Source organism: Cynocephalus volans, chromosome 2, assembly GCF_027409185.1.
Source record: "Cynocephalus volans isolate mCynVol1 chromosome 2, mCynVol1.pri, whole genome shotgun sequence".
Taxonomy (NCBI): domain Eukaryota; kingdom Metazoa; phylum Chordata; class Mammalia; order Dermoptera; family Cynocephalidae; genus Cynocephalus; species Cynocephalus volans.
The window spans coordinates 198,887,620-198,909,439 of record NC_084461.1 but is presented as its reverse complement, the minus strand read 5'-3'; the positions used below and the strand labels follow the sequence as shown (position 1 = coordinate 198,909,439).

The 21,820-nt window shown below is 47.4% G+C and overlaps 1 protein-coding gene across 2 annotated transcripts in view; it reads left to right on the top strand.

Annotated features, from left to right (window-relative positions):
• WSCD2 (WSC domain containing 2) overlaps positions 1–21,820 on the top strand; it is a 127,634-nt gene that overhangs the window by 67,992 nt on the left and 37,822 nt on the right. For both annotated transcript variants that reach the window (XM_063087242.1, XM_063087244.1), the window contains exons 2-4: positions 738–1,667; positions 12,346–12,460; positions 17,791–17,975. In XM_063087242.1, coding sequence (XP_062943312.1) covers positions 1,292–1,667; positions 12,346–12,460; positions 17,791–17,975 — 676 coding nt within the window. In that variant the 5' untranslated portion in view covers positions 738–1,291. The remainder of the gene's footprint in view (positions 1–737; positions 1,668–12,345; positions 12,461–17,790; positions 17,976–21,820) is intronic.

Below are 21,820 nucleotides of genomic sequence, written 5' to 3'. Positions count from 1 at the left end.
CTTCTCATCTGTAATATGGGAAAATAGTTACCCCCCACAGGAATGCTGGGAAGAATAAATGAGCTAATACATGCAGAGGGCTTGGCACAAAGCTGGACGCACACTAGGCACTCAGTAAATACTGAATGAATGGATGTGTTGCTGAGTAATCCTACTTTCCTTCCTCAGATAGAGGAAAGGGGCTATGGATTTGATTTCTCCCACTAGAATGTGAGGTAAGGATTTTGTCTCTCCGGTTCACAGCTTTATCTCCAGCACCTAGTACATAGTGAGATATACTATGTCTCACTAAATATTTGTCAGGGAAAAATAAATAAAGAAATTTGGTCTGGTTCAGTAACAGCCAGGTCCGGCAGGTAGTTCAGAACTAGGAAGTACTTTTTGGACTTAAGGTAACCCACTAGTCAGTGTATATTTGACAAACATAGGAAGTTTGAAGCAAAGTATACCACCAGCCTATAAGAACCTCTGCTTGTCCAAGATGAAGTTTGTCCCAAAACTAGGGCTCAGTAGGATGCAAGCCCCCAAATTCCCAGTTTGGTTTAAAAGAAACAGCAGTGTTCTAGAAGGCTTGGGCCTGGACTTCTATCCAGCACTGCCCCTAAGGTGCTTCGTGCCATCGGTGGGTTCCTCCCCTCTCTGGGCCTCTGCATCCACCTAGAGGACGCTCAAGGACACTCTGAGTTCTGCGCTGCACTGAAGGGGCTTCTCACGCCTGTGTCTGTGCTGTTTTGCAGGTGGCAGCCCTGAGCTCTGAGGCGTGACCAGATGGAGGCCCGCCAGCTTCCGTCCCCACGAGGCAGGCATGCCCAGCTTGGTCCCCAGCTGAGAAAGATGCCAGAAACAAGGCCGCCAGTGAAATAGTCCATTTCTGATGGGCCTGAGGAGCTGAGAAAGGGAGCGAAGTGAGCTGCAGCTTCTGGCGATCATCAGAATCCTCCTCCAATTGCCATTTCCAAGGTTCTTCGGGAACTCTCTGAAGTGAAGAACAAGATGTAGGAAAATGGGACCAACTCCTGGGTGTCCTGAGCCTCAAATTCCCTTTCTTGGACCAAAGAAGCTGCCTTTGACTTTGGGAGGGCTGTTAAGCTCAGTCCTCCTTTCTCTTGGCCTCAGCCAAGCACTGGGCTGCCCCTCCCCCTCTGGTCTTGGCAATCACCTTTGCAGAGGGAATAGGACTGAGGACCCCCAGGAGTTCCATCCCTAAGGGCAGCTTGAGAGACCAGGCCCCCTGCCTCTCCTCCTGAGCCCCCAGCCAAGCCCCAGAGAGCCAGTACGGGATGATCCCACTATGGCCAAGCTCTGGTTCAAATTCCAGCGGTACTTCCGCCGGAAACCCGTGCGCTTCTTTACCTTCCTGGCACTCTACCTGACGGCCGGGAGCCTCGTCTTCCTTCACTCTGGCTTCGTGGGCCAGCCCGCCGTCTCCCAGAACCAGGCCAACCCCGCCGCGGGGGGCCCTGCCGAGGGCGCCGAGCTGCCCTTCTTGGGCGACTTGCATCTGGGCAGAGGCTTCCGGGACACGGGCGAAGCCTCAAGCATTGCCCGCAGGTACGGACCCTGGTTCAAGGGCAAGGATGGCGAGAGAGCCAAGCCGGGCGACTACGGTGGAGCCTGGAGCCGAGCCCTCAAAGGGAGGGTCGTCCGGGAGAAGGAGGAGGAGAGAGGTAAGAACAGGGAACATCTGAACACGGAGCGGGCTGAGGAGCAGGGAGGGGAAGGGTCATAAGTGAATGGCAGCCGGCAGTTTCCAGAGTCTAGTAGGAACCAGCTGTCATGCAGTGATCGCTATACATGTGTAGCAGGTTTCACTATGATCTCCATTCCAAAGAGGAGAAAATTGAAGCTCGGAGAGATTAAGTAACTTGCCCAAGGTCACACAGCTTTTCGAAAGGCAAATTTGGATTTGAATCCCACATCTATTCAAGCTCAAAGTCTGACCTTCCCCTGTAGCCTTTTTCAGTTCTCGTTAATTACCCATGAGAATTAAAACAGCCAGCATTTAGCATTTATTGAGTACTTGCTGTGGACCAGGTACTGTTCTAAGCACTTTACATGTATTGAAATATGACCGCAATTCCATTTTAAAGAGGAGGAAACTGAGGCACCGAGAGCCCAAGATTAAATAGCCACTAAGTTTCAGAGCTTCTGTTCCACCGAACTGTCTCTCAGTCCACCATGCTGGGTCCCTCCGTGATGGTTCGGAGGGGACGCTATTGCCCTGGACATATTCCGTTACATTTCTCAGCCTTTCACAGTCAAATAGGGCTTTGCTTTGTGAGTACATTACCTCATTTTATTTTTACTACACTTCATGGGTTTGGACAAGGCCTCTATGATCCTATGCCCAATTAACAGAAGTGAAAACTGAGGCTTAAGGAAGAGAGGACACTTGCTCAAGGCCACACAGCAGGTCAGTGACAGCAGTGGAGTTTAAATCAGACCCATCTGGCCTGAATGCTTGGCCCTATGTCTGTCTCCCAGAGTCCATTGGCACCCACCCATCTGACCAGCATGCTGGGGAGGAACCCGCAACCCCTGCAATTCATGTGATTAACACGAATGGACATTTCAGGAATCTGGGCCAGATGGTTTGGGAGAATAAACTGCCAATCAAGGCAGAGGGAAAACCTCGATAGCCTTTGTGTTCCCTGCCACATGTCATACATACTTACATTGTGATTCAACTCACAGAAAACCCCTTCTCCCACCATGGGAAAAGTGGGGATAATGGAGGGGACTCGTCCTGGAGCACATTCCCCCGTCCATCCTATCCTACACCTGGCTCAGGAGCCATTCAGAAGAACCTACCTTCCCACCCTCAGGATTTCCTAGACTTCTACTTCTTCAAGAACCCAATGTTCATAGGAAGGTGAAGGAAAAGGTGGGGGGTGGCAGAACGGATCAGAGAACTTGGATTCATATTCCAGCCCCAACCCAACCAGCCCTATGGCCCACGCAAATGGCTTCTCACACCTCAGTTTTGAAATCTGTAAAATGGGGATAACAATTCTTTCCTTCCAGCCTGCTCCTGAGATTTCAATGAGACAACAGTTATGAAAGCACCTAGCACAATGCTTAGTACTGAGTAGGTTCTTAGAGGTGTTCGGAAAATGCTCGTGGCGTCTACCTGGGGAAGGGAGCCCATGTTGTAGGCACAGGTGAGGCGTGAGGTACTGCACTGATGAAAAACTTATCATGTGTCTTTTTTCTCCACCTTCTCCACTCACGAATCTGCCTCTCACCCCAGCCACTCCAAACTCCATCTGGTCCCTTGAAAGCCCCAGCGTTTTCACATGTCTGCACCTCAGGATACCCCAGCCACTCCAAACTCCATCTGGTCCCTTGAAAGCCCCAGCGTTTTCACATGTCTGCACCTCAGGATATGCTGCCATCACACTCAGGACAAATTCCAGACTCCCTGCCGTGACCCACCTCTCCATCCTCACCTTGTAACATCCCCCACCCGCCTCACCACACTCAACCCCGCTGTCCTTTTGCTGTTCATTGAACACACCAAGCCCGTTCCTGCCTCAGGCTCTCTGTATACATAGTCTCTCCCACCCAAGATGCTATTCTCCCAGATCTTTGCATGGCTCCCTTCTTCCTTTCGTTTTAGTCTCTAGTCAAACCCTGCCTTCCCATAGATTTCTAACTCAAGTGGCCCCACTTCCCACCCAGTCACAACCGCATTCCCCAGATGTATTTTTGTCACAGCACTTATCACCATCTCAAAGCATCTTGTTTATGTGTTTGCTTCTTTGTTTGTAGTCTGCCTCCTCTACTAGACTGTCGGCTCCTGGAGGACAGGGTTGTTGCATGTCCTGTTGGTCTGTGTTCCGTCAGAACCTGGGACAGCGCCTGGCACAAAGATGGTGTTCAATACCGACTTGTTGAATGGATGAATGATTGGATGAATAAATGAATGATTATCCCTCTGCCTGGAGTACCTCCACAGCTCTACTCTTCCTCCAACTCTCAGCTTTGCTCACCTCCAGGAAATTGTCCCTGACCCCCCTTCAGCCTTGATCAAATGCTCCTCCTTTATGTTACCTTATATGAATGGTAATTGCCTGTGCTCACCCAGGTCCCCTGATAGAATATGAATCCCTTGTGGCAGAGTTGATACATATGAGGTTACTTCAAAAAGTTTGTGGAAAAACAGAATTAAGCGTTAATAAAAAAATCTCTCCATGAACATTCTGAAGACCTCTCATGTTACAGCAGCACCATATCCCCCATTTATGGTAAGGAATGAATTCTGCCACCACTACTACTAATGACAATGATTACCATTTCTTGAGCACCTACTTTATGCCAGCCACTGTTCTATTTGCTCTTCATATATTGTCTGAATAAAATGATAGATGTAGAATGCTTATCACATCTTCTCGCTCATAATAATAGGTTGCAATAGTTGCTGTCATTATTACTAGCAGGAATAATAGCTTATATCTATTGAATGATCATTATGGGCAAGATCATGCTATAAGTGTTTCATTGCCTTATTTAATTATCACAACTCAATAAGTTAGAGAATATTGTTATCCCCTTTCACAGATGGTAAACTGAGACTCAGAGAGAAATCACTTACCCTGGGTTACACAGGTAGCTAGTGGAGGAACTGAGCTTTAAAACAAGGTCTGTTTAATTCCAAAGGTTATGAGCCTTCTTCTATACCATGCTAATTGCCCCCCACCCCCAGCCCAGCAATCTTATATATTTTATAAAATGCAAAGAGAAAAGGAAGAGAAAATAAGAAAGTAGCCCTGAGCCTGGAGCTCTCAACAGGCAGCATTTGGAATCAGATGGTGTTATTAAGAAAACACAAATCCAGCCTGTCCTTGATTAACTTATTTGTAGTTGAGTGAGGAAAGACAACATATTAGATTAATGCTAATAAAGATGAGACACTTCTCTGACCTGACACTCCATTCATTTGGTTCTCTCCAAAGCTGGTGAGGGCTCTGCTTGATGCAGTGGTGTGGGACTTGAGCTGTAGAGGATTCACAGCCCATCAAGGACCAGGAGGGAGATGGGAGGAGTTGCATCCAGTCTGGACTGAGGCTGGGCAGGAAGTCTGCATTCCTGGGTGCAACTGATACCTACAATGTGCCAGTCACCTCACTAAGTCCTGTACCTCACACAGCCTTGTGAGAACCTGTACTTTGAGCAACCAAATCAGAGTACAAATCCCAGTTCTGCAACTTGCTGGCTGTGCAGCCTTGAGCAGGCCACTTCACCTCTCTGAGATGCAGTTTTCTCCTGGGAATAAAAAGTACTTAACACCAGATAGCTGCTGTGATGACTACATAATGTAAATCAGTTATGTCCTCTCTAAGTGCTGGGCACTGTTCTATGCACTTTACATCTGCTACCTCACATAATGCTCATAGCAATCCAGTGAGGTAGACACTGTTATTAACTCCATCTTATAGGGAGAGAACTCAGGCACAGAGAGGTTAAGTCAATTGCCCAAGGTTACCCAGCTGGAGGGAGGGAGTAAACCAGTATTTGGACCCAGGTGGTTTGAGTCTTACACCTGAATCTTAATTGCTACACCACCTCACTTCTCAGTACACAGAAAGTGCTTGCACAGAGTTTGGCATGCCACAAGTATTTAAAATGTGCCAGCTATTATTATTAATACCGTAATTTTGCAGAAGAAAACAAGTGCACAGAGGTAATGTGACTTGCCTAAGATCACACAGCTAGTCTGGGGCAGAGCCAGGAACCAAACCCAGTTTGACTTCAAAGCCTGTGCTGTTTCTGTCTCCCTTGGATTACAGAGGGGCTTGGCCTGGCTGTGAACGAGGACATGGGGAGATTTAATGTGTATGTTTGGAGGGGAAAGCAGGGGCACCCACTCCCCATCTCCTCTAGCTGAAGATTCAGTGGCTGCAGGTTATTGAGGGTCTGCTCTGTGTCAGAGACTGTGCTTCTGTGCTCTCCTTTCAGCCTCACATCACATAGGAATTATTGAGCCTCATTTCATAGATGAAGAAACAGAGGCTCAGAGAGGTTAAGTTACTTGCCCAATGTCACACAGCTGCTAAGAGGCAGAGCAGACTTCAACCCAATTCTGTCTGTGTCCAAAGCCCTTATTCTTAACCAATGAACTATACTATCTTTCTTAAAATATACAATACCAACTCCATTTGTTCACTCATTCATCCTATATTTTTTACATGCCTCCTATGTGCCCAGCTCTGTGCTGGGAGGTGCAGACACAGAAATGATTCAAGCACAGTTTTTCCCTCTGAGAACTATTCACAGTGCCTTGGAGGAAGATAGGCAGCTAAAAGGATAAATTATATTTTCAAAAAATAACTTTGTTCCCCATTATCAAAGTCACACATGCTCATTGTAGAAAAATTAAAACACACCAAAAAAAGATGGAAATAAAAATGGTGCAGAATCCCACCACCCAATGACAGCCACTGTTGGTGTATTATCTTCCTGTCTTTTTCCTTTATGTGTGCATTTCCAAGGCATATATTTTGTATGTACTGTATTGTGCTTTTTCCCATTAAAACACTTCTTCATTTTATTAACAGTGCTTCTACAGTGAGTCAAAATTATTTCCGTTTTGAAAAAATAATGGATAGGAAAACTATTTAGAAAAGTGATGGCCTGAGGCTCTGGGACCCCAAGGAAGAGACCCCATCCAGTCATCAGTGTGTATCAGAAGCAACTTCCTGGGGTAGGAGATGGTTAAGCTGAGTCTGTGGGATCCATAGGCATTGACCAAAGTGAATGGTGTGTCCCTTCTGCCCCAGGGATACCTAGATGTGAGCAGGAAGTTCCATCTCCTGCCTAAGGAAACTCAGACCAAACTAGAGAGGTCATCTTGAGGGACCACCTTCCAGGGTGCAGAGAATCCTCAGCATAAGAGTAACTTTCTTGAGTCTCTATTCAGTGCTAGGGTCAATGCATAGACTGATCTTACTTATTTCAATCTTGACAATACTCTTTGCATTAGTTTCCTATGGCTGCCATTACAAAGTACCACAAACTGCGTGGCTTAAAACAACAGATATCTATTATGTCACAGTTCTGGAGGCCAGAAGCCCAAAGTCAAGGTGTTGGCAGAGTCGTGCACTTTCAAAGGCTCTTTGGGAGAATCTGTTTCATGCCTTTCTCCCAACTTCTGGTGTCACTGGAAGTCCTTGGCATCCCTTGGCCTGCATCTGCACTGCTACAGTCTCTTCGTCCTTCTCACATGGCATTCTTCTATGTCTCTGTGTCTTCACATGGCCATCTTCTTATAGGGACACCAGTCACATTGGATTGAGACCCACCCTACCTCAGTTTGACCTCATAATTCAATTTCATCTGCACTTACCCTATTTCCAAATAAGGCCACACTCTGAGGTACTGGGGGTTAGGACTTCAACGTATCTTTTTTGGGAGGTGGGGTTCGCAATTCAACTCATAACACCACTACTAGAGCTGTTGCTCCCACTTTTCAAGTGGGAGACTGTATCTCCTAGAGCTTGAGTAATGTTTCAAGGCTACCGCAGAGTCACTCTCAGGATTCAAACCCAGATCTGGTTGACTCTGGTACAGTGTGAGACTTCTGTTTGTGACTCTATTCATGAACAATGCACAAGAAGCATGCAAATTAGTTCCTGTCTAGCCACTCTCTTAACAAATTACCTCTATCAGAGAGAGCAAAATTTCATGAAAAGATTAATTGAAGCAAAAGAAAAAAGGAAAGGAAAAAAAAAAAAAAACACCACCAGGAGGGTTCTTTTCAGATGCTGGTTTCTGAGCTTGAGATAAATCTCCCAAAGTCAGCCGGGGTGACTTTGCCATTTCAGCAGTATTTGGATCTCTGCAGAGGTGAGCTGACAAATGATGTGATAATCCACCCCCAAGTGGCCTGTGATTTTGTCCCTGTTTTACATATCTGACCTCCCCCTTGTCTCTGAGAGATTCTGCCACCACAGCAGGATTTAAAGGTGGGACCCTGGGAAAATGGCAGAAGAGGATGTTAGAGGGCTGGCAGTAACCACACTCATGAACTCAGCTTGTGATAAAACTCTTAGGACAGGGACGATAGTTGTGTTGGTCACAGCCTGCACTGACAGTCAGTGGGAAAGGGGGTCACCAGATCTTGCCCAGGACAGAGAGAAAACTGACTCCATATTCATATCCTGGCCTGGAGCTCAGCCCATTCATCAGGACACGATGTGCAATGTACCCATGTTCTCCGAAGCATTAATGAAGGACGGTGGGTCTTGCTCTCCATCCCACTGACAGACAAGGAAATGGAGGATCATCTGTTCATTCAGCAAGTCTCTGAGCACCTGTTGTTTGGGGTGTCTCAGCCTGATGCCTGGCTTGGTGGGAGGGTGGGGGTGGGGGTAGCACAGCATATAAAAGCCCAGGTTTTGGGGAAGGACTGTGGTCAAATGCCAGCTCTTCTCCCAGCAGGACCCTCATACTGTCATCCTTCTCCTGGGCAGGTCTGTCTGGGGAGGATGGACATACCTCCACCCAAGACTGGATTCAGCATAGTGCATAGGAGGGGGAGCTTTGAAATAGACAGGCCTGGGCTTGAATTCGATCTGAGACCCTAGTAAGTCTGGGTGCACTCAGGCAAATTACTAAGCTTGAGTATCAGTGTATTAGACAGTGCCCCCCTGGTGGCAAGGGACAAAAACCCAACTCCAACTAGCTTAAGCTAAAGAAGAAAATGCATTGTGCAATGCCACCAAACTACAGAAGGGACTCTGCTGGACTGGATTTTTAAGCAAATGATTTGTGGCCTTTTTTCTCTTTAACTCTCATCTCTGCTTGTCTCTGCCTTAGCTTTTTTGTTCTGCTGCATAGACTGACATTGGTGCCAGGAATTGTGGGTGTTGGTAGCTCTGGCTTACAGAATGCCAACCTCATATCCCAGGAGAGGAAGATTTCTTTCTCTCAGCTTTAACTTATAAGAATTCAACAAATAGGTCAAGTGTTCTTCCTTGAAGCAATCACTGGCTGGTGGGATGGGTAACACAATGGTACTTCAAAAAGTTCATGGAAAGATTTGTGTTATATTTTAATTCTATTTTTTCATGAACTTCTTGAAATACCTTTGTATAATTGGCTCTGCCTTTGCTCAGGGCAGCTGAGGTTTGCTAATAGAGAAATAGGAAGAGGGGATGCTTTGAAGGCACAAACACTGCCTACTACAGTCCACCCCTTCACTCCACAGTGGGCATACATATAGACATGCACATGTAGTTTTACTACTGCTAATTTGATTATGAAATCCTTATCTAACATGATCCACTGCTCCAAATGTAGCCAAGTGCACCTTCTCTCTCCCTAAGGTGAGACCACCCAAAGTCATATTACATCCAACTCCAAGCGCAGCATATCTGGGGCATGAGCATTCCTCCTCGTCTTAGTCTATTTTCTCCTGCTTATAACGGAATACATGAAACTGGGTAATTTATAAAGAAATGAAATTTATTTCTTACACTTTTGGAGTCTGGGAATTCCAAGGTCAAGGGGGCACAGCTGGTCAGGGCCTTCTTCCTGGTGGAGACTCTCTGCAGAGTCCTGAGGGGGTGCAGGGCATTGCATGGTAGAGGGCAAGAGCATGCTCATGCGCTTCTTCCTCTCCTTATAAAGCCACCAGACCACTCCCATGATAACCCATTAGTCCATTAATCCATGTATAGATTAATTCATTCATGAGGGCAGAGCCCTCGCTATTCAATCACTGCCTAAAGGCCCCACTTCTCAATACTGCCACATTGCGGATTAAGCTTCAACATGAGTTTTGGAGGGGACATTCAAACCGTAGCACTCTTCTGCAGATCTTGGTGCAGCTCTTTATGATCCTGAAGCCTGGGGGCCAAAAGGAAGTGAAACCTCCCCAAGTGTAAAATGGTTGGAGGACAGACCTGCGTTTAAATTTGAAGGGAGACATTTACAAGCTGTAAGAACGTGGGCAGATAACATAGCTTCCAATTCCATTTAAGAGGAAAAACAGAAACAACCTGAGTAATTACCAATCGGAACATATACCATATGCCTAAACTAAGATTCACTTCTAAAAGAGACAGATGTAAGAGTTACTGTGATCAGTTTCCCCCTCTGTAAAATGGGTTCATAAGAAACTTGTGGAGATTGAATTTAAAAAAAAAAAGAGAGAGAGACACAGCTCCTAGTAAGGTAGACAGCGCATAATAGGTATTCAATACATTGTGGTTTTGTCTCTCTCTCTCTCTCTCTCTCTCACACACACACACACACAATCTGTTGTCTGATGACAACGACTTCATGTTGCCAAAATAAACCAACCTTTCTCCCCCTCTCTCTCCCTCTCCCTCCCTCCCTCCCCTCTTCCGTCCTCCCTCCTTCCCTTTCTGCCTTCTCTCCCTCCCTCCAACTTCCTGTTTTTCCTCCTCCTGCCCGTCCTCTAATGCATCCTTGGATACTCAGTCCTCTATTGATCTACTGAACCAAAAGTGTGAAGCCCTCACCAGCATGGCCCATGAAGTGCTCTCTCCCAGCTCAGCTGCAACAGCGTCCCTGCCCCAAGTCACAGGGCTGGGATTCCACCTGTGATAGGAGGGGCACACCTTGTTGAACAAGCACAGAGACAAGATGTGGGCTTCTCCAGAGCTGTCACTGTCTGATGTGCCCGCTCCTGGGAGGCAATGTTTCTTTTAGAGATGGACTGTTCTTAGTCTAGCAAATCACCTCTGTCTTATGAAAGAAATCCAAGGTGATCAGGTCAAGGCACATCTCCAGCGGGGCTGACAAATACTGCACTTAGCAGGGCAGCATCAAGGGACACAATTGCTCGGTAATGAGACATTGTCCTCTGCTAGACCCCGCCCTCGACCACAAGGAAGGGGGGAAAGAAGCCCACAGTTTAAACTAGACAGCAGCCTAGCCAGGGAAAGCAAGCACGTGGCATTTAGTGTTTTCCACAGTCATTCCATATATAGGCCATTTAATTCCAAGGGCTGGCTAGATCCTTGATCCAATGTCCAGTTACTTCTAACTGGAATAGTATAAAGAGCACTGGCTTGGGGGTCCCTAAGACTGGGATTTAAATCTTTGTTCACCACCAATTTGCTGTGGGTCTCAGGCAGCCCGCTTCACCTTTCTGGGCCTCTGTTCAATCATCTAAAAAAGAGTTTGAGAACACCAGTGCTTTCCTCTTCACATGTGACATTGCAAAGATCCCCCAGTTCAAGAGAGAAGTGGCTCAGAACCTGGACTCTGGAGCCACATTGCTCGGTCCAACTCCAGCTTCACACATGTAAGCTGTGTTTCCTTCAGCGAGTGACTTAGCCTCTCTGGGTTTTAGCTCGTTCACCTGCGTAGAATGGGAATAGATTCAATGAGACATTGTAAAGATTCAATGAGACAATATGTGGATAGCACTGACCAAAGTGTGTGTCCAAGTAATAATCACAATCATAGTCCTAATTTTAAGAACATATGGGAAAAGACCTTATAAACTGTAAAGTGCTGTCTTTGTGTATGAGAGTTACTATTTACCATGAAGTACAGCAAAATGTTTACTACATTAAGGAAACTAAGTGTATGGTTTATAACTGATAGTTGTTTTACATATTTTAAAACTTCCCTTTAGACAGAAGCATTCACTTGGCCTGTAATAGAGGCACACTGTAAAGTACTTTACACAGCTTTGTTCCTTATTCTACTCACCTTAATTTTGTGCCTGTTATATGACACTAGGATAGAAGCATTTACACAGATAATTCCATTTTAACCTCACTGGATTGGTATTTTTATCTCCACTACAATGAAAAAGGGGCCTTTGAGAGGTTAACTGGCCTACACTCAGCAGGCCTGTGCTACGGAGTAACCAGAGTGAAATGAGGACCCAGACCTGGAGCTGTCTGAGTCCAGTGTGCTTTCCAAGGAAAATTAAATATCTTTAGGCAGCCTGTAAAATGGTAACAGGCTGGAGAATGTCAAGCCCTTTAAAGCTGTCCTAATATGGGTCTCATCCTGGGAGAAATAGGAAGTTCGGTTTGGTACTTAGGGAATGGGCTTGGCTTGGGTTCCGGATGCCCAATTGTCACCAGAAGACCCCCAGGGCTTGGCTGCAGCCCTGACCACAGAAGGGTTCCTTCCCCCTGTAGGTCTGCAGGGCCCACAGCCCCTGAACTCCACTGCCCTGATTGAACTAGGTCCTGCCAAGGTACATGACTTTTAATCTCTCCTGTTTCTGCCCAGAGGAAGGAATTGGTACCAAAATGTCAACAAGGCCACGCAGCCAGAGGCACCCTGGTGAAGCTTCCTCCTGTAACCCTTTCAGCTTTGTCACCAGCCACATCTGACTTTTTCCTTTCTCCAAAGCCAAGTACATCGGCTGCTACCTGGATGACACCCAGAGTCGGGCCCTTCGAGGCGTGTCCTTTTTTGACTACAAAAAGATGACCGTCTTCCGTTGCCAGGACAACTGTGCTGAACGGTAGGGCCCCAGCATCCCAGACTCACTCATTTCAGACCCCTTCCTTCTCAGTCTCCTGCCTGTGATATTCTTTGCCTTGCCGTGGGAGGGTATGTCATGTGACCACAAGGAAAGGGTGTGTGTGTGCGCGCGCACACATGAATGAGCAGGATTGTTTGGGAGTTAGGCTGTAGGAGTTTGTGATTATGCAATTGTCTGAGACTGTGCCCAGGATTGAGACTATAATGTGCAGTGTGCAGGGTCAGCTGGTTATGTTTGTGAGCTTAATGCCAATCCATGATTATCTTCAAATAATAGTGGTTGCGTGTGAAGTTGTCTTTGTGAATATGTGTGCAAGGGTTTAGAATTGTGCTTGTATGTGCAGGTTTCTGCACAACACTGTGTTGAGAGTGTGCAAGGTTGTAAGAAAATGGACACAACTTGGAGACACACTATTGCGTGTGTATGTGCATGCAGATGTGAATCTGTGGGTGCAAGGCTTGTGAGATGTCTGTGTCAAGGGTGGGGTGGGGGCTCTGGTATCAGGGTATTTAATGGTTTTTTAGTGTAAAAACCCTGTATTTTTCTCCCAGGGAGAAACACTCACCTGTTCAGACAGTATTTTCCAATCTAAGAGGATGATGTTTTTTATTAGAACATGCTCTGGGGGCAGGAAATTGACTTTTCAAGAGTGCATGAGTCCCCAGAGGACTGGTGAGCAGGGACAGGACCCCTGGGGGTGCCACGGCTGAGCTTCTCCTCTTGTCTCCTGGGTCCCTTGACCTTGTGGTGGCTCATGAAGAGGCTTCTAATACACTCACCCTCACCAGACTATAGCCAGCTGGCTCTCACAGTCACAAGCTCTACCAATCTCAGCTACATGGCTGGTGTGGAAATGGGCAAGTGGGTGGCCACTTAAGGACCCTTCCCACTGTCCCTGATTAAGAAATACTGTCCCCTGTATAGTCAGCTGCCTGAGGAGCCCACCATATAAGTCCTGATCTTAGGACCTTCTCCAACTTGGGAATAACTGCAAGTCCTTGATGGTATGGATTTGTTCATTTATTTGACAAACTGTAGGGAGATAAACGTGGATCCCACATAGCCCCTGCCCTCATGGAGCTCACAGCCTAGAAGAAAAGACAAACAAATAAACAGATAAGGGCAATGTGGTGAGATAAGGGTTGAGATGGAATAATCACAGACAGCTAGAAATGCAGAAGAGGCCCCTAGCCTGCCTTGGTGTCAGGAAAGACTTCTCAGAGATGACAGCCAAGATGAGTTGGAGCTACTCATGTAACTCAATTTAGTTCAGCAGATATTTGTTGGCTGTCCATGTATGCTGGACCCAATTCCACATGCTGGAGATGCAGAGCAGAGTCAGCCCCAGCCCTGCCCTCAGGGGGCTCCCCATCTAGGCGGGGAGACAGAGGCACGAACAGCCTTGGGCAATAGAAGAGCAACAGCTTGCTTGCTGAGTGCTTGCTCTGTGTCAGGCAGTATTCTAAGCACTCTGTGAATAGCCACTGTTTAACTTCACATTAACTTAAGATTCCTATGAGGCAGGGATGTTATGAACCACATCCCACAGATGAGGAAAGTGGGGTATAGAGACAAAAAGCATGACAGGTGTTGGGCCAGGAGTGCTGTCCAAGGTGCGGGGGAGTCATGAAGGTGGAAGGAATGGAGAGCTCCATGTGGGGGGCTCTGGAAAAGTTACAAAGGTGAGACCTTGAGCCGGGTTTTGAAGGATGAATAGGAGTTTTCTAGGTAGTCACAGTAGGTAAGAAATAACATCATGCTCAAAGGCCGGGGCTCCCGAGCCATCCTGAAATACTCAGGGTCCTCAGGTAGGTAGTGTGGGAGTGCACAGGGGACACAAAGGGAATGTCAGGAGGGGAAGCTGCAGAGGTGGCTGAAACCCAGTGACATGAGGTCTTGAATGCCAACGAAGCATCTCAATTTGACCTTGAGGGCAGTGGGGAGCCACTGGAGGGTGTTAATCGAGAAAGTGATCTAGATTCATTCAACAAATATGTATTAAACATCTATTATATGCCAGGCATTGTCCCAGGTTATGGAGGTGAACAAGGCCCATAGGGCCACTCCTTAGAGATTATATTCTAGAGAAGAAGATAGGCAATTTACAAGATAAAGAAATAAATAAGATCACTTCAAAAGTGACAAAAGCTATAAGAAAATAAAATGGGGTGATGGGATAGTGTCTGGCATAAGGGGTAACATTAGGTGGGGTGGTCAGGGAAGGATTCCCTAGGAAAACCACTTTGAGCTCAGGCCTGCAAGGTAAGAAAGAACCAATCACATGAAGAGCAGAGTTGGGGTGTTTCAGGCAGGGGAAGGGCAAGGACGAAGGCCTTGAGGCAGCAATGAGTTTGTCATGTTTAAGGATCACAAAGCCCATAACCATGGCCGAATTGGCTTAAAGAGGGATGGTGGGTATCTTAGCCCATTTGGGCTGCTATAAGAAAATACCTGAGACTGGATAATTTATAAACAACAGAAATTTATTGCTCACAGTTCTGGAAGCTGGGAAGTCCAAGATCAAGGTGACGGCAGATTCGGAGTCTCCTGAGGGCTCAGGTTCTGCTTCAATGATGGCATCTTTTTGCTGGGTCCTCTCATGGTGGAAGGTGGAAGGGCAAAAGGGCTCCTTCACGCCTCTTTGTTAAGGGCACTAATCCCATGCCCTCAAGACCTTATCACCTCCCAAAGGCTCTACCTCTTAATAGCATAACCTTGAGGATTATGTCTCAACATATGAATTTTGGGGGGACACAAACATTCAGAACATACCAGCGGGATATAGGATGAAGAGGTGAGGAGCAAGGGGGAACCAGATCATCTAGGGCGGAGGTTCTTGAAAGTATGAGTCAGAAACCTCTGACATCTTTTGAAACACAGATTTCTGGGCCTTACCTCCATTTTCTGATTCAGCAGGTTTGGGGTGGAGCCCAAGAATTTGCATTTTTAACAAATTCCCAGATGATACTGATGCTACCCCACTGGTGCACCATGGCTCTGGTTTCCACACCAAAAGGCAGAATCTGTTTTCTTTTCTGAAAGGCCCTTCTAGCGAAGGTGACAACAGGAAGACTGGGGTCAAGAGTGATGAGTGTCCCTGAGGATATCAAGGCTACTTCACTTCCCTTTCTGTATTAATTTTCCATTGCTGTGTAACAAATTACCCCAAAATTTACCATCTTCAAACAACAAATATTTATTATCTCTCGTGGTTTCTGCATGTCAGGAATTAAGAATTTGAGACTGGGATTAGCAAGGTGATTCTGCCTCAGTGTCTCTCATGAGGCTGTAGTCATCGTACCTGCAGCCAGCTGAAGGCTTGATGAGGGCTGGCAAGTCCTGTTCCAAGACGGGCCACTCGCATGGCTGTTGGTTGGAGGCCTTGGGTCCTGATCACTTGGAGCCTCTCCATGGGGCTGCTTGAGTGTCCTCACAACATGGCGGCTGTCTTCCCCCAGAGTGAACCATCCTCAGGTGAGAGCAAGAAGGGAATGATAACACGTTGTACACTCTAGCCTCGGAAGTTGCATGCCCACCTTCTTCTCATTGGAGTCAGTCACTAGGTTCAGCCCATACTCAAGGGGAGGTGAATAAAGTTCCACTCTTAAAGAAAGGAGCATCCAAGAATTTGTGAACACATTTTAACACCACCACACACACACCCCTCCACCTGTGGGATCTCCTGGTTTGTTTGTTCTTTCCCCAGCCCAGCAGCTGCTGACCTCTCTTCTGGGTGGGTCTCACTGCACCTTGGTTCTCCGCTCCCTCAGACTTTGTCCTTTCTGCCTCTGAGAACCGGCTGCCTCTTGCTTTGGAATGGATAACACGCAATGGGCCCTTTTCTTGAGATGTGTTGCATCTATCAGTGGGTCCCCTTGTAGGGGAGGGCTTCCAGGGACATCTGAGGAGCAGGGCTTGAGAGAGAGAGAGACTGAGACATCGGTGGAAAGAGGCTGGCCCAGACCCAGGATGTTGCTGGTGGTCGGGCACCAAGATGCTCAGTTTGTTTAAGCTGCTCTTGCTGCATCTGCCAGGGTGGGCAGATGGATTGGGCAGTGCCACGTGCTGCCCCAAGTGTGTGCCCAGTGTGTGTGGAGGCATCTGGGTGGGTCTGCCTCTCTGGCTGGCACCACGCAATCCAGGGTAAGATTTGAGCTGGCAGTTCCCACTGGTTGTGCCTCAGGTGACCAGCGTTTTGCAGGCTGCTCCCTGAGGAGCCCTCAAGGTTCTGGAGAATGCCTCAGAGGACAAAGGGGCCACACAGGGGTTGTCGCACTTCTCTCCCTGTGTACCTCTCACCCCCAGAGCCAGAGCAAGCAGTGCCTTTTTCATCTGTTTACAGAGCAGGTGTCCACTAAGAGTCCTTTTTAGGAAAGGATTCCATCACTATGAAAAAAAAATGAAACTTGCAGTGCCTGGGCTTTTTGGTTTTAGAGGAATGAATCTTTTCCTTGGCTGAGTATGTGACCTCAGTTTTGCTGTCTTCCAAAAAGATATGAGAGTTCCTGCCTCCCCCTTGAGCTCCTTGTGTCCCCTCCCTCCACCCCAGCTCATCTCAAGGGACATGGAGGCACCATTCCTGGGTGATGTGTCCTAGAATAAAGTGGCTAGACTCTGGAGAGATGAATGTCTCATGTCTCCAGACAGGAAGGAGCAAGAGAGTGGGGTGGGGCAGGGGGACCACAGGAGCTGGGGTGTGTGTGTGATCATGTGTGGAGGAGTATACAAATGAGTGTGATTATGGGCATGCTGTGTCTCTGTGGGTAGGTGTGTAAGGGGCATTGGACACCAGGTGGAGATGAAGGCAGGTGGGTGGTTCCTGTGGTGTTCCTGTTTCCTCCCTGGGTCTCCCGTCCCCTAGGGGGACTCCCTGTATTCCTTCTTGGCTTTCCTGGCCCCACCCCCCACCGAGACTAACTCCTCAGCCTCCCGAACTCCTCTCAAGGTCTCCTTATCCTCCTGCCCCTTAGAGCATGCCTGTTCCCCAGATCTCCTTGAGTCTCCCTGCCCCCCAAGGTCTCCCCTGTTCCCCTTCCAGGGTCTCCCTGTGCATCACTCCCAGGTCGCCTCATTTCCTTGGGGTCTCCCTGTCTCTCAATGGCCCTAGGCTACCAAGTCTCCATGTTGGATGGGTCCCCTCTTTCCTGGGGTCTCTCTTGTTGCCCCTACTCCCATCAATGGACTCCCCACTTCCCCTGGCATCCCCTGGTCCCCAGAGCCTTCCCCTCCCCCGGCTCTCCACATTGAGTCTCCCTGTCCCCGTGGTCTCCATGGTGGCAGCTGCCCTGCCTGACAGCAGCCTCCCCCAGGGGTTACCTGTATGCCGGGCTGGAGTTCGGCGCTGAGTGCTACTGCGGCCACAAGATCCAGGCGGCAAACGTGAGCGAAGCAGAGTGCGACATGGAATGCAAGGGCGAGCGGGGCAGCGTGTGCGGTGGTGCCAACCGCCTGTCTGTCTACCGGCTGCAGCTGGCCCAGGAGTCTGCCCGCAGGTGTACGTGAGTCGGCCCCGCCCCTCCCTGGCGTGAGGAGTCCATGGCGGTCTCGTCCCTGCATGTCTGCCCTGCACCTCCCATGGCTCCCTATCCCTCTAAGGCCACCCCAGTCCTGCCCTGGCCTCGCCTCCTGCCTCAGCCCTTGCAGAGCCCTTTGCTCGGCTGCTTTGAAGTTCCCACATGCCCTCCTCTCCCTGCCTCCTGGACCAGCTGCACCCCTCATTCTCGCCTGTCTTCCTTCTTCCCAAATTTAGCTGGAGCCTGAGCTTGGTATGTCCTTGCTGATTTTCTCAGAGCACATTGTTTCTCATGATGATGATGATGGCAGCAATAACGATGACAATGACAACAGCAAACACTTTGTCCTTTTCTAAGCACCTTATATGGAATAGGACATCTGACCTTCACAATGACCATAAGAATAAGTGCTATTATTCACCTATTTCCATTTTACAGATGAGGAAACTGAGTCTCAATGTCACACACAGCTTATAAGCTGTGGAGGATTTAAACCAACCCCAGAGCCTTTAATGCTGTCCTAGAGACAATTCATCCTCACTTCCCGGTGCTTCTGGTTTGAGTCTTGTTGGAAAAACTCTCCAGTTTCCAAACCAAGGGAAGGGGGGGTGAACAGGAGAAGGTGGGAGCTATTCCTCTTTTGTGGGCATTGTCCCATCATTGTTCCCTCCTGGGGAGTGGGAAAGAGCATTTAATAACAGCTAATAACTGTTTGTCAAGAATCTGCTGTGTGCCAGGCACTGTACTAAGCCAATTATGGGCCTGGTTTCATTTAACTTCCCTACAGCCTTTTCAGGTAATTATCATTGTTAATTACTCCCATTTTACAGTGTGGAAACTGAGGCCTAAAAAATTTAAGTAAACCAGCTTGAGGTCAATCAATCTAATTCCAGGTGACCTTCAGACCTATAAAAAGAGCTAATGAACTTGATGAAGGATGGAGGGTTGACCTTTCTGGAGGTTACCCCTCTCATGTGGTCCAGAGGCAGGAACAGAAATCTACAACCTCTTCTCTAACCCTTTGACCAGTGCTTGCCAAATTTGAATATGCTTGAGAATCCCCTGGAGATTTTTGTTAAAATGCAGATTCTGATTCAGCAGGTCCAATGAGATTCTGCATTTCCAAGGAGCTCCTGGGTGATACCATGCTGCTTGTCCATGGACCACACTTTGAATAATAAGTTCTTAGACCTCAGTAAACCTCACTCAGAATGTGGTCCTGCTCACACAGGTGAATTTGGCAGAAAGTTAACACCTGTACGTTTGCAGAGAAAGGCCTCTGCCATGTAAATTTCATTGTTTATGAAAATTCATTGTTGGTTTGCTTGATAATGTGTTCAGTGTTCCAAATCTCATAGTTTTGAACCTCGGTTCAAGCTTTGCTCTGCCATAGGGTTGACCATGCTGCCAGTCTGCAAATGGGCTGTGAATGGCCTACACCACCTACCTCCCTATAGGCACCTCAGTTCAGGTCTGAAGGCCTCAGAGAGCAGAGGTAGTGTGTGAAATCCAGGCTGGAGATCATCCACACAGCAGGTTTCTGGTTTGGCTGTTAGTGTAATGAGTTTTTAATGTGTTTGCAGATTTATCATTCTCACCACTGATCCCCTTTATGCCAATATTTATGTTATTTTGGTGGTAACACTTTGGCCATCTGAAGAGATGGCCTTAAAGTCAGGGGAATTTAGAGGGGAAGCTGCTGCCATTAAAACATCGTAGTGTATGAGACTGAGATAGATAAGAATTGGGTTTTGTCTGTCATTAGCTGGACATTAGCCAGACCTCATTATGGTTAATGTTCAGGTTGGTTGGGTAATCTAGACATCCTCTCTTAATATCTGTCTCTCTCACACACACACACATACCCACACACACTATTGTGATCACCTGGTATAATAATACTCATGGACCATCAAGGACTTTTCAATCAGCTAAAATATACAAGCCTCAACACACTAAGATCACTAGACTCTGTTACAATAAGGCTGGCAGGAATGCTGAGCACTGCTCAGCTTACCCACCTCTGTGGTGGCAGAATTACCCCAACTAATGTTTGGCATCACCTGAGAAAAGTATCTTAGTATTATGTCCAGGAGGGGAAACACATTTGTTTCTACTGAGAGTGGAGCCCTGGATTCTGCAAGTCCACCGCAGTTGTTCTGAATCATCACTGTACAAGGTCTGAAGCTAGAGCACCTTCAGCTGGAGACTCTAAAAGAAAATCTAAGCCTTATTAACCTCAAGGCTACTATGGCTGAGTCTAGAATGAAGGCAACTTGGACAAGGAGACAGATGGTTGACAACATGTCAAATTGGGACTCTTGGTGAGCTCCCAGTTGACAACATGGTATACAGAGAGAGCACTGGAAACATTCATTGAACCAAGACGTTTGGTGAGCTCCCAGGGGTACTAGGTATAGAGAGACTCAGTGAAGAATAAATAACACTGCCTGTACTTAAGGAGCCCACCATCTATGAGGCGATAGACCCAGTACCCCTCTCCCCTAGCGGAATGGTTCAACCATCAGGGGTAGGTACAGAAGATTGCGAGGACGCTGTCTGCAGAAGTCACAGGAGCAACATTTGAGCTGAATCTCATTCTAAGGAGATTCCAGGTGAAAGGGAGAGCCATGTATTCCAGCCATGAGCAATGTCCAGAGTCCGCAAATGTCATATGTTGAATGCCATTTTGGAAGCACGTTTTTTGCTGGTGTCCCATTTTATGCTTGTAGAAACTGAGTCCTGGAGAGAAGAAGTGGCTAAATTGAGCGGTCCTGGGGGAGGCTCCACAGAGGAAGAGGCATTTGATGAGGGCCTTGAAAGACACATAGGATTTCACCTGGTGGAGGAGGGGAGGGTACCCAGACTCAAGATAAATTTCCAAGGGGTGGGAGAGAAATCCAGGCAAAGAGAATAGAGAGTGCAAAAGCCTTGAGGCAATTTCAGGAAATGATTGGCAGGCACGCTTTTTCCAACGCCACAGTGCCTTTTAGGAACTGAGCATGGATGGAACCAAGGTCTCTGACTCCCAGTTTGGGAGCTCACTCATTACGGTATGATAAACACTCTAACATCTTGAATTGGATTCAGGACCCCATCTCCTCTCTTTTGGGGGATCTCCTTGGCTGCAACTTAACTCCTCCCTTCCCTGACCCCTGATCCCTCCTTCTGCCTTGTTTCCTGACTCTAAGCAGTCCAGGATCTCTACTGTCTTTGCTCTGACTCAGTGGCACTTTCAGCTTCTCATGCCTGGGATCTGATTTATACACAAATAAACCAGAAAGGGATACCTTCTGAGTCACTGGCACATGACGGAAGCATATATTACATCAGAGAGAGAAATGAGCAAACACTCCAGGAAACAGGTATGGTGGAAACTAGATTCCATTTGTAGAGTCATTAGTTGGTATTAACATTGTGTCCTTATTGTGTTTTCCTGAGCAGTGGCACAAAACTCTTAATGATTAGGAAGATCCAAAGGAGGCTTTTTATCTCCCAAGCACTACTCTTGTGGGCTGTCTGCTTTGCACAGGGAGCCAGCCCATGTGTTTCTGCGGTGATGGAGTGCTTTTACAGTAGTGAGAGCATTAAAAGGTTGGCAGAGCAAATGTCTGCAGGAACCCTGCTATTCTGCCTTGACGCAGACTCTTCGGCACATGGACTCTTTGCCCTTGTTACAAAGGAACCGAAAAATGGACTTCCTTTTTGGTCAAATTACATTTTTCATAGCAGTTTGCTAAATGTGTCAGCAAGTGTAGCTTTCTTCTCAGGGGGAGAGACCTGCTGGTGATTTGGGAACTTTATGACTTTATAAGATGTTGCAAGA